Source organism: Hibiscus syriacus, unplaced genomic scaffold (genome assembly GCF_006381635.1).
Source record: "Hibiscus syriacus cultivar Baekdansim isolate YM2019G1 unplaced genomic scaffold, ASM638163v2 tig00110220_pilon, whole genome shotgun sequence".
NCBI lineage: Eukaryota > Viridiplantae > Streptophyta > Magnoliopsida > Malvales > Malvaceae > Hibiscus > Hibiscus syriacus.
The window spans coordinates 417562-431321 of record NW_024062634.1 but is presented as its reverse complement, the minus strand read 5'-3'; the positions used below and the strand labels follow the sequence as shown (position 1 = coordinate 431321).

Sequence of the window (13760 nt, the reverse complement as noted above, 5' to 3'; positions counted from 1 at the left end):
TGTCCGGTAGAACGCAAGTAGAAATTTCATATATTGCCTAACAGTGTTAAGTTCTTATGAGCATTTCACTCTGGTTGTATTTTCTAGCAATACTTATTCTCCTGTTGTTCCTTATACCTCAGCCTTTCACTCTTTTTATATAAACTGTGGAGGGGGACTAACAAATGTTGGCAATATCACCTATCAAGCTGATCCTGATAACGACCGGCCTTCAATATATTATAGAAGTGCACAAAATTGGGCATTTAGTAGCACGGGTATTTTTCTGGGTGGTGGCAATGAAAAGTATAACTTCCTCACGAAAAATGAACGTATTTCTTCAAGTGGTGATGAGCTTACATGGATGCACGCCTTTCACCTAGCTCTTTGACTTACTATGCATTCTGTTTGCATAATGCAACGTACAATGTGAGCCTCCATTTTGCGGAGATACAATTCACTGATGGTCAGAATTTTAGCAGCTTAGGAAGGCGGATATTTGATGTTTACATTCAGGTATTTCATCGTATTTCTTCTTACCAAGATTTGGTATTGGAATTTGAGCCAATGAGTGAGTTTCATCCTTACGAGGATTCAGAATCCAATTTTTGGCTAAGCCAAGGTTATGGCCATTACATTGTCGGTTCTCACTATTACATCTCCAGTAAACTTTAATACATGTGACATGTGACTGCGTATATGGAAAGTCTAGTTAAATGGGATGGATCATGACTGGCAGGGAAAGCGGGAGCTGAAGGATTTTAATATTAAGGATGAAGCTGGCGGGGCTGGTAAACCACTTGTAAGAAATTTTACTGCAAATGTTTCCGATGGTACTTTGGAGATCCGTTTGCACTGGGCTGGAAAAGGGACAACGGTTATTCCCGTTAGAGAAGTTTATGGTCCTCTTATCTCAGCAATATCTGTTTTTGATCCTGGTAGGTTGATAGCTAGAGACTTATTGTCTCTAATTGTTCGTAGCTACCTCATTTTGTTCAATACTCAGCTACTGTAATCGCTTTATCACATTTTTCATTTAGCTATGAAATTTCAGTTTGGATCACACCACTTTGTTCCTCAAGATTCTAGGAATACTCACTTAAGGGTGACCCTATTAACTAGTTGCAATATTTACCACTTGTGTTAACTTATTCTTGCAGCTAAGTTTAATTGAATTTCTTCAATTCCAGTTTATAAACCTCAATCGGAAAGGGGGGATGGTATCAGCGCAGCTGCGGAGGTCGGTATTGTGGCTGCAGCAATATTTGCTACTTCTCTGATCGTGGGCGGCATCCTTTGGTGGACTGGCTGCTTAAGACGAAGGAGTACATTGGAACGAGGTATTTAGAGAGAATTTAATCTGTTCTGTTACGTCCGAGCTTCATGAGACATGTAATGACAGTGAAATATACCCACCTATTGGCCATTTCACCATTTTTTGCACCAAATAGTGGACATAATATAGAAATGCAGAGATGTTATTTAGACATTATGTTATGAGTAAATGTTTCTTGCATATTTTGCTTTGCTTTTTCGACAGATCTGAAAGGTATAGAGTGCAGACTACTTCCTTCACCTTAAGGCAAATTAAAGCGGCTACAAACGACTTTGATGTTGCTAATAAGATTGGCGAAGGTGGTTTCGGTCCTGTTTACAAGGTATCTATCTATCTATCATGTGCTACACATTCCTTCACCATGTGGTTTGATGCTGTTGAACCCCGGTGTAATGCTTTTCAAACCGCAGGGAATTCTAGCAGATGACACGGAAACGCTGTCAAGCAACTATCTGCTAGATCGAAGCAAGGAAACCGTGAGTTCGTGACGGAGATTGGCTTGATTTCAGCTCTACAACATCCTCACCTAGTAAAGCTGTATGGATGTTGCATTGAAGGAGATCAACTATTACTTGTATACGAGTTTGGAAAACAACAGCCTTGCTCGTGCATTGTTCGGTGGTAGGTTTCGTTAATTTCGATATATCAAATTGTTCTCAGATTAAGAGCAAGGCTGTTGTTCTCGATGTCAATACATTGGTGCCTTGCTCCTTTTTCTATTAGTAATAAGAACTTTTCTTTTATATTTTGATTATGAAAAAGGTCCAGAAGAGTTTCAGTTGACATTAGACTGGCCAACTAGACGGAAGATCTGTATCGGTATAGCAAGAGGTCTAGCTTATCTCCATGAAGAATCAAGGTTGAAGATTGTCCATAGAGACATTAAGGCCACCAATGTCTTGCTTGATAAGAACCTAAATCCTAAAATATCTGACTTTGGTTTGGCCAAGCTTGATGAAGGACAAAACCCACATTAGCACCCGAATTGCAGGGAACTTAGTAAGTCCCATTTCGGATCGACCAGCATGGTTTGCATCTTCTTCATCTATAAACATCAAAATGGCTGACGGAAAGCAGTTTTTGATTCATCTTATTAACATTGCAGTGGCTATATGGCTCCCGAATATGCAATGCATGGTCATTTAACTGATAAAGCAGATGTATATAGTTTTGGTATCGTGGCCCTCGAAATCGTCAGCGGCAGGTGCAACACGAAAAACAGCCGCTTAAAGGAAGAATCATTTTATCTACTTGTTTGGTAAGTGAACTCTCCTTGATTTTTCATAGGCATGTTCAATGACAAATCTGACAATATGAGTTTAAATTTGGTTTCTAGGCTCGTAATTTGAAGGAAAAGGGGAAGTTGTTGGATTTGATAGATCCAAGGGTGGCCTCTGATTGCAACGCAGAAGAGGCAATGACAATGATCAATGTGGCTTTCTTATGCACAAATCCTACCGCAGAAGCAAGGCCTCCCATGTCATCGGCGGTGAGTATGCTCGAAGGCAGGGCATCCGTCCCGGACAAGTTCACGGATACGAATATTCGTGCGAGCGAGTTCGATGTGGAGAAGCTGTACCGAGACATCGAAGAAAATGATGTCGGAAACAACAGCCAAACGAAGAGTATGTTGGCAGATGGGCAATGGACATCATCTTCGGATCTCTATCCTGTAAGCTTGACATCTTCGTATTGGCAGAACAGAGATTCGAGCACAAGAAGTTGAGAAAATTGTTATCAGTAGCCATTGGAATACTGTGCTTAGGAACCGAACAATGAATACTTTGAAGAAGAAAAAATTCTCATAATTCATGTTTTTATGTAATGTTGAAATTTGAAAAAAAATGTTAAAAATCAATTGAATGCATGAAAAATATATATTAATATATCGAGGAGGATTTCCTTACAGTAGTAAAATTAAGTGAATTTGTACACTTCCGTAATTAGTTTCTATGATTTAACATTAGAATTCCATCTGTTGTTAATGTAGATCATGCATTAAATATGAAATGGATAAATTACACAAATGGTTCCCTGACTATAGGACGCCGCTTTGTTAATCTTTCGACTATTAAAAGTTACAAATTAATCCCCTGACTATAGGACATTGCTTTGTTGAGTCTCTCGACTAATTTATTATGTTACAAACTTTTCATTTTCCATTAAAATTTGAAGTCAATCTCAGCTGGACGTTAACCTGTTGACTAGGATATGATAAAATCTAATCTCAGAATCTCAAATAACTATCATATCCTAGCCAGCATGTTAACGTCTACCGTCAATTATTTAACAAAAAAGTACGAGTTTGGAACATAATGAATAGTCAGGCGATTATTTTGTAACTTTTAATAGCCGAGTAACTCAACAAAGCGATGCCCTATAATTAGAAGACCGTTTTGAAATAATTCAAACTTAAAATTAACTCAAATCTTATGTTAAAAAAGGGCAAAATCAACGAGATAATGCGTTGAATTTTTTTTTTTCACGAGATAGTGTCATCGCCAGATTAATTGCTCAGATAGGGTGATCTCTACAGTCCCACGTCCCTGGGGGTAGGTCGCCATGCACGCCAGCGACCTACCAGGTCCCATGCACCCCCCCACGCTGGGCATCGAGGCCATCCGACGAGGCCATCCGAACGAGCTATGCGAGGGCATCCGAGGGCAACCGAGCGAGCTACGCGATGGAATTCGAGGGCAACCGAGCGAGGGTAGGTCGCCCGGAGTACATGGCGACCTACAAGGTCGCCCGGAGTGCATGGCGACCTACGTAGGTCGCCATGCACTCCGGGCGACCTTGTAGGTCGCCATGTACTCCGGGCGACCTACCCTCGCTCGGTTGCTCGAATTCCCTCGCATAGCTCGCTCGGATGCCCTCGCATAGCTCGTTCGTATGGCATCGGATGCTCTCTGATGGCCTCGGATGCTTTCGGATGGCCTCGGTCGGATGGCCTCGGATGCCCAGTGTGTTGGGACGTGCATGACGACCTTTGGGGGCTGCATGGATTGCATGGCGACCTACCTAGGTCGCTGGGCGTGCATGGCGACCTATATGGGGACTGTAGAAATCACCCCATCTGAACAATTAATCTGGCGAGGGCACTATCTCGTGAAAAAAAAAATTTCAACGCATTATCTCATTGATTTTGCCGTTAAAAAAGCAACTCAAATGTAAAACTAAAAAAATATTAAAAATGGAATTGATCCTATACAAACAACTCACTTGTCCAATCGGTAGGTCTTTAGTATCACCTTTAGTTTAATGTGACAAACATTTTGTCTGAGAATCCACCAATTAATACATCAAATATCATTACCTTTACTATTCAGCCAAAACATTAGTTAAAAATTAAATTACCAAGGAAGAAAAAAGAAGTAATAATGAAATTTACCATACAACACCAAATGAGAGTATAAATATAAAATATCTGCAACTCTTTGCTGCAATTTGCAACACTCTCCACTCCAATACAGCACAGCTTTCATAATTTTCAAGTTCATTTTGTACCCTCCTTTTGTCTTTAGAAAAAATGAAGTATCGCCATGGATATTACCATACGAGCTTCTGCAGTTTTGCTTTTTCCATTGTTTTTCTGATTTCATGGCTCGACCGAGTTGAGTCGTCTGAATTGGGAGGCGGCTGCGATTATTTCAGAGGGAGCTGGATAGAAGATGACGCTTACCCTCTTTACAACAGTTCAAATTGTCCCTTCATAAGCAAAGGGTTCGATTGCCAAGCAAATGGACGACCTGATAAACTCTACCTCAAATATAATGGAACCCTACTGCTTGTTCTTGCCAAGTATCATGCTTATTTTTTACAATGCATTAAATATATATATTTAAATATATTTTTATGAAAATAGTCATCAACTATAGACATTTTATCATCCTTTGCTACAAATATCGTAACTAAACTTATTTCTCCGATCTTTTTATTCACCATTTTCTTTTCCTAAAAAAGCCAAATACCAAATGGAGAGATTTCTTAAAATGAGATAGTGGCGTCAATACGACAAGAAATTGTAACGATGTATGAAAATGACGATTCATAAACAAAATGACAGATTTTTGCTGCATATTTAAATGCAAACAAAATACTGCTTATCTTACAATGTATGGTGACGGTGAAGGGTTATCCACTTTTATGACCAAAAACTAATAATATTAATCAATAACGAGAAAGGTTAAATTATTTCATTTGTTGAAGGTAAATAATATATATACATATATATATATATAAACGCAAAACTGATAAGTTTTACACTAATTTATATCCATTAGATTTAAATAAATAAATTACTTAGATTTAATTAAAATTATAATCCATAAATAAATATTTCTTTAGCTCACAATAAAATAATATTTTTTCTTTTTTTACTATTAGGGTTTAAAATTTAAATTTTAGGATTTAGGATTTGAGTTTTTAGGACTTGCAATTTTGGAGTTCGTGATTTAGGATTGAAATAAAAAGAGATATTGTTTTACTGTGGATTAAAAGATATTTATTTGTAGGTTATAAATTTTAATTAAATCTAATCTATTTATTTATTTAAATCTAATTACTATAAATCAGTATAAAATTTATTAATTTTATATAGTGTAAGAGATCATGCTCATATATATATATATATATATATATATGCATAAATAATCACTTTTATACAGATTCAATGGTTTGGATTTCTTGAAGAAGATGGAGGGGAAGAAAATATTGTTTGTTGGGGACTCGATAAGCTTGAATATGTGGCAGTCGTTATTATGCATGGTTCATGCAGCTGTGCCGCAATCCAATTATGCTCTGAAGAGCGTAGGCAACCACTCTATCTTTTCTCTGCCGGTGAGTTTTATTATAGCCATAATAAAACATTATATGTCTTAAAATAGTTAGGGTAAGTTACGCGTGTGTTTAGTATCTAATTATCAATTTTGATCCGTTTTAGTATTTAAATTTTTAATTTTTTAAAATCATAAATAGAGTTTAGTTTTGTTTTATTTTAGTATCCCGTTTTAGTGTTAACTTTTTTTAAAAATAATAGTTTAGATACTAAACGCGCTAAACTTTTAATGACGAGGTACTAAAATGGAACTAAACATTAGATATATTTTGAAAAAATTGAAAATTTACGTACTGAAACGAACCAAAAGTACTAGTTTAAATATCAAATACTTAGTTTACCCAAATATTTATCATGCTAGAGTTTTTGTTATCATTGTACTTTACGATATTTTATTCAAATTAAAAGAGATGAACCGTTATTGATACCGATAAACACTATCAATTTTTTTGAAAGGTTAAATTAATATATAAATATATTACTTTTAACAATTTGTTATTTAATAAAAAAAATGGGTTTTTGTTGCAGGAGTTTAGAATCTCGTTGGAGTATTCCCATAATGTGTATCTTGTGGATATGGTGAAAGAAGATATAGGCGTAGTTTTAAAGCTAGACTCAATCGTAAATGGAAATTACTCATGGAAAGGATATGATGTTCTCATCTTTAATTCATGGCATTGGTGGGTTCATACATCTAAGGGAAAGAATCAACCGTATGTGTCATTTACTTTCATCATTTTTCTTCTCAAATTCATTCAAACTCCGTCTCAATTTATATGATTTTGTGTTATATTATATTTTAGGGTAAAGTAGACAAATGGTCCATCGACTATAGAGTATTGCTTTATTAAATCTTTTGGCTATTAAAAGTTATAAAATGGTTCATGATTATAGGACGTTGCTTTTTTAAGCCCATCGACATTTAAAAGTTATAAAATGGTCACTCGGCTATTCATTGTGTTCCAAACCGGCATTTTTCATTAAAAAAATTGATGGTAGTTTGAGCTGAAAGTTAACCTATTGACCGGGATATGATAGTCGTTTGAGATTCTGAGATCATATTATATCATATCTTAGTCACCAGGTTAACGTCCAAATCAAACTGCCATCAAATTTTTAAAGGAAAATGACGAGTTTGAAACACAATGAATAATCGGGAGACTCAATAAAACAACACCCTATAATCCAGGACCATTTATGTACTTTCCTCTATATTTTAAAGTGGTGTTTTTATAGAAATATTGACACGTAAAATAATTATATTGTGGAGATGTTAAACAGATGGGAATTCATTGAATCCAATGGAAAGATATATGAGGATATGGATAGGCTGATGGCATTCAAAGAGGCACTAACCACTTGGTCCAAATGGATTGATTCCAATGTTGATCCTCTCACTTGTCAAGTGCTTTTTCAGGGCATCTCTCCAGTCCATTACGAGTAAGTTTTTTTTTGGGGTTAAATTATAATATGAGTTAAATTGCAACATACATTTCCAAACTATGACTCTTATTTTAAATTGGTCCTTAAACATTTGAACATTTTAATTTCATCCTTCAACTATGACTCCCGTTCTAAATTGATCCACAAACTTCTGAACATTCCAAATTCAGCCTCAAACTATTACCCTTATTTTAAATTGGTCCCCAAACATTTGATCATTCCAGTAATATCCCCCTAAATCATTCAAAACTTCAAAGTTGAAATTAGAATATTTAAAAGTTTGAGGATCAATATAGAATGAGGGTTATAGTTTGGGGATGAATATGATATGTTCAAAAGTTTGGGTACTAATTTAAAATGAAAGTATAGTTTGAGGATGAAACTAGAATATTCAAAAGTTTAGAGCTTAATTTGAAATGAGGGTCATAGTTTAGGAACATATGGTGCAATTAACTCTTATAATTTTTATTATTATATTTTCGCCATTTTAAAATTAGGATAAATTATACATTTAGTACATAAACTATCAGTTTTAATCCATTTCGTATCTGAACTTTCAATTTTTTCAAAATCATGCTCAATGTTTAGTTTTCATTTTATTTTAGTACTCCTCTATTAAACCCTTAATGTGTTTAGTGCCTAAACTATTAGTTTTTGTCCGTTTTAGTACTTGAACTTTCAAAAAAAAATTCAAAAATTAACGTTAAATTTTGAACGGGGTATTAAAATGAAACAAAAACTAAAGTTTTTAAAAGTTGATACTAAAATGAAACAAAAACTAAATTTTAGGTATGGTTTTGAAAAAATTAAAAAATTAATTATTAAAATGGATCAAAACTGCTAGTTTAGATATAAACGCATAATTTACCCTTAAAATTATCTAGATAAGTGTGCCTCGTATGATAAAAGCATTCGATTTTAAGCGTAGTTTGAATTATGACAGTGGCAGGGAATGGAACCGTTCGGTTTCAACGACATGTAAAGAAGAAAAAACTCCGCTAAACGGAACCACATATCCCGGAGGATTGCCGGCGGCGGTGGGGATAGTGAAGCAATTGCTGAAAAGCATGGTGAAGCCGGTGAGTTTGCTGGATATTACAACGCTTTCGCAGCTGAGGAAAGACGGCCATCCTTCTGTTTATTATGGAGAGAGTGGGAACGATTGTAGCCATTGGTGCCTTGCTGGACCCCCTGATGCTTGGAATGAAATCCTCTTCGCATTGCTCTCAAATTGAATCTAATATGATTAATCGAATGAGGAAACCAAGCTGAATTGCATAATATTATTAATATATTATTGTATATAACGGTTGACGGTGGTCAATGTTGTGACATATGACTTGATTGCTACAGTCAGTTAATTGAGTGACTTGCTTGTAACTCTTTGAAATCTAATGTTATATTTCACGTCAAAAACCGATATTTCTACGATTCAATAATATGTTTGTGATAATGATTAATTAAATGTTTTATTTTTTAATTTTTTAAGATTGAATGATTCATGTATAATTTTAGTAGTAATTAAGTGTTTGTGATATATTTTACCTGCACAGAAGTAACCAAACAAACGGAAAGGAACGTTAAATAGAAACAAAGGCAAAAGAACATGCGCATGGAGAATCAATTTTGGGACCATTAGTGCGCACATTTAGTAATTGACCCGACCACCATGTGAACATGGTCTAGATTTATTTCTTTTCTTACATAATTATAAAGATTAATAAAAAAAAACTATGGTTAACAATCAACTAATTTAATATAATGAAATATAAGTTATTTAGGTATAAATAAATTTCTAATTCAATTATATTGTTGATTCACAATATTCAGATTGTGGTGGTTTTAAAAGATTTACTCTTTCTGATTTGAGTGAGCAATTGTGATCGGTGATTAGATGATGACCGGTCGGTGTTCAAATCCTCTCTTTCTATAAGGAGGAAGAAGTGGAAATGATGGTCTTCGATCCTTCTCTTAATTTTGATTAAGAGATTTTATAGTGACCTTTAATGTTTATATAAAAGGTATGATCATGATAATTATTCTTTAGGCTGACATGTGCAATAATACGACATGTTGATAATAGATTTAGCTGTAGCATATCATATTGAGCTACCAAAGTTCATATAAAAAAGTAGCGGCCTTTCAAGAAGTACAAAATTTCTAAACCCTACATGTGAAGATGCTTTTATCTTTTCAGAATTTGAAATACATAAAAAAAATTAAACGTCTTAATATGCAATAATAGTCGTGTTTATAAAATTTAGAGGAGATACAATACACTAATTATTATTATTATTAATATTAAATTAAGGAGATTATAAAGTAATATCTACTCTAAACACTCTCAATCATTTGATAATGAACTCTCGATCACTTCTGCTGCAGTTGTTGATGCTTGAACCTGAAACCTCTAAAAATAACAATCATTCTTTTAACCATGAGGTAATTTGGTTCGTGCTACTGATTTGTGATAATTACTTAGACTTCTCCCTGCTTACCAAATCATCAATAATTCCAACCTTCTTCAACCAACATTTATCTTACACATTTACTTACCTATAAACATAAGTTGATGGCCAAAGCAGCAAAGACGACCAACGCAGTACAGCAAACACAAGTAATATAAATATGAACAATCTTATAATTTGAAATTCCGATATATTTCTTGAAACAAATGATTGAAGGTTAGGTGGTGCAAAGTCAAACAATGAAACTCGAGAGTGGTAAAACAAATTTTAACTTTAAACAAAGAGTAATTTTTTAACTGCCAATCCTATCCAGCACAATACACCATAACAAGTACAACAAACACGGCTTATAACAACCTCTGACACTCATGGCTATGACTCACTTCCAAGTAATAGTTGCTTGTACAACTGCACATACGTGGGATTCGGTTTGAATGGTAATATTATATAGGGAAAACTATTTTTTTCATATAAAAAATACAGTTAAACTACTTTTAATTAGTATTTATACATTTTCATACTTTAATATAAATAAAATAAATAAATTTTAACTAACCCTTATTATAGTCCAGTGATGGTCTCATGAAAAATGCAGAATTGAAACAACTTTGGATTCTGCAACCAATGAACATGTGCCATTTATGAATGCTTGAATTAATTAATTAATTTACAACAGTCCAAGAATCTTAAAACCTAGATTTGATGCAAGAAAAACTAAACTTGTGCTGGAACTTTATGTCCTTATCTGGCTGCCAGGCAATGCTAATAAAAACAAAGGCATTCTGTTACTTTATTTAAACATCGAAATTAAAGCGCCCTTTGTTTTTAAACCAAAGATTATCTTATATACTACCTTGAGTGGCTCTGCTATCTTCACTTGCTTATACTTCCATGGCTGCTTTGCTTTGTTTCTCGTGTGGCCATTGCCTTGCTGCAGTTTTCCTTTCTCTTTCTGCAGTCATCGTTTTAGTTCATGGAGTGGAGGAAAATGAAGTGAAGAACTGTGATTTTTTTCAAGGGAGTTGGGTTTTTGATGATTCATTTGAGCCTCTCTATGATTCTTCGAGCTGTCCGTTCATCGGAGGCGGCTTCGATTGCCAGAAAAACGGCAGGCTTGATCGGAATTACCTAAAGTATAGATGGCAGCCTAATGGCTGTGAACTCCCCAGGTAAAGCTTTCTTATTTTTCTTTTTTTCTCTTTTTTTTTTTGGGTAATAATATGAAAGGTAAAGTACATCAAAGGTAATTGAACTATGATAAAATGATTATTTTGGTCAAATTATGGTTATGGTGTCTACTATATTCCAATTTGACATTTAGTCGTCATACTTTAATATATCCTAATTTGATTCTTTATTATTATAAAATTATGGGTAAAGTATGTGTTTAGTACCTAAACCATTAGTTTTGATCTGTTTTAGTACCTCAACTTTCATTTTTTTCCAAAATCGCACTTAAAGTTTAGTTTTTGTTTCATTTTAGTACTCGCCGTTAAAAAACTTTAGTTTTTGTTTCATTTTAGTACCCTCATTCAAAATTTAACGTTAAGTTTTGAAAAATTGAAAGTTTAGATACTAAAATGAATTAAAACTGATAGTTTAAGTACTGAACGCAAAAAAATTTTAACGGCGGTACTAAAATGAAATAAAAACTATACATTAAATATGATTTTGAAAATTTGAAAGTTTAGGTACTAAAATAGATCAAAACTAATAGTTTAGGTATTAAATGTATAGTTTACCCTAAAAATACCTTAACTATCCCGGTTAAAATATTAAAGTGATTTTTGTTGAAAATACTCCTTCCAACTAAAGAAAGAAAGAAAACTCAAATTATACCAAATTATTAATGATGAGAAAGCATAGGCTCGATCTAAATTTGGAGATACTCTGATTTGTATTAGGGTAAAGTATATTAGAAGTCACTGAATTATACTCAAATGATTGTTTTAGTGATAGAATTTTTAAAAATTATAAAATTATCATGAAATTTATTGAATTGTTATAAAATGATCACCACGATGTATAATAAATATATTATTTTGATAAATTTAACGAACATTTTATAATATTTCGATTATAATAATCCAATAAAATTTAGTGATCGTTTCTTGAATTCCGATCTTAGGTTCAGTGGAATCGATTTCCTGGAGAAATATAGGAAGAAGAAGATACTTTTCGTGGGGGATTCATTAAGCAACAATATGTGGAGATCACTGGTTTGCATGCTACATTCTGCAGTCCCCAAATCAAGCTACACATTTAGCTCAAAAGGGTTGCTCTCATCGTTTTCATTGCCGGTATCTCCAAATTTCACTTGCCAACATTCTTGTCTGTTCAAAAATAACATTTTTTTTTGTTGCAGGACTATGGGATTTCAGTTAACTGGCTTAAAAATGGATTTCTGGTAGATATGGCATACGAAAAGATTGGTAAAGTTTTGAAGCTCGATTCGATCAGTACAGGAAAATTGTGGCTGGGTGCCGATGTCTTGATCTTCAATAGCTATCACTGGTGGACTCACTCCGGACGCCTGCAATCGTACTTCCTCCTCCGTTTAATTCTTACTAAAAGAATCGAATTGATCCGAACTCGAAATGAAAGAACTGAAGAATTTGTGATGCAGATGGGACTACTTTCAATATGGAAGCAAGACTGTGAAAGAGATGGATCACATAGAAGCATACCAGATTGCAATGACAACTTGGGCAAATTGGGTTGATAACAACATTGATCCTTCCAAGACCAGAGTCTTCTTCCAGGGAGTTGCAGCAGTTCATATCAAGTAACTTCTAGAAACTTCTCATCCATTCTCAAGAATTTACCCCAAGATTTTTCAACTAAATTTCTTTCATTTTTGCTTTGTTTTAACAGTGCCAAGGAATGGGGTGAACCATCCCACAAAGATTGCATTAAAGAAACAGAGCCACTGAAAGGGTCAACATACCCTGGCCCTCCTGTGCCTGGGGAAGCTATCTTAAAGACTGTTTTGAGTAAAATGACTAAGCCTGTCTATTTACTTGATATTACTTTGCTAACACAGTTACGGAAAGACGGCCATCCTTCCGTTTATGCTGGCGGTGGCCCCAAGTTTGTCGATTGCAGCCATTGGTGTCTTGCCGGTGTGCCTGATACTTGGAACCAACTATTATATGCAGCTTTGGTTCAGTAAGATAATTCTTTTCCCATAGATATTGTTGGGAGATAATTTATCAACTCATTAACAGCCACATTGGCTGTTTATAATTGTAAGCGAATAAAACTTTCGATTCCAATAAAAGGAAGTCTTTTCTTTTTCTGCAACACCTGCAACCAATCCGGTTGCTAGCTACTAGTCCAGTGAACAAATGATCAAAAGAATCGATTACGAATCAAACTTGGTTCAAGTAGGGATGGCAACGGGCCGGTTCGGGCCGGGTAGTAATAAAACTTCGATTCTTGGAAGTCTTTTCTTTTTCTGCAACACCTGCATCCGGTTAGCTACTAGTCCAGTGAACAAATGATCAAAAGAATCGATTACGAATCAAACTTGGTTCAAGTAGGGATGGCAACGGGCCGGTTCGGGCCGGGTATTGGTCCCCCGTTCCCATCCCCGTTTAAAAAACCGATACCCGTCCCCACTTAAAAAACCCAGGAATTTAACGGGGATCCCCATTGGGTATCGGGGAAAACCGCAGGGAAACAGGTATCTCTGTTT

The 13760-nt window shown here is 34.8% G+C and overlaps 2 protein-coding genes and 1 pseudogene across 2 annotated transcripts; all 3 read left to right on the top strand.

Annotated features, from left to right (window-relative positions):
* Positions 1-234: 234 nt before the first annotated feature.
* On the top strand, positions 235-3164 carry LOC120114076 (annotated as a pseudogene).
* A 2846-nt stretch (positions 3165-6010) lies between these two features.
* Positions 6011-8830, top strand: LOC120114074 (protein trichome birefringence-like 38). The gene is made up of 4 exons (XM_039135093.1): positions 6011-6154; positions 6681-6865; positions 7434-7592; positions 8539-8830. The coding sequence occupies exons 1-4, from the start codon at positions 6011-6013 to the stop codon at positions 8828-8830; spliced, it is 780 nt and encodes a 259-aa protein (XP_038991024.1).
* A 2063-nt stretch (positions 8831-10893) lies between these two features.
* On the top strand, positions 10894-13343 carry LOC120114184 (protein trichome birefringence-like 42). Its single transcript, XM_039135173.1, has 5 exons — positions 10894-11232; positions 12192-12363; positions 12429-12604; positions 12690-12848; positions 12938-13343. Exons 1-5 carry the CDS (start codon positions 10955-10957, stop codon positions 13233-13235), a joined length of 1083 nt encoding a protein of 360 aa, XP_038991104.1. The 5' UTR covers positions 10894-10954; the 3' UTR covers positions 13236-13343.
* Positions 13344-13760: the final 417 nt, after the last annotated feature.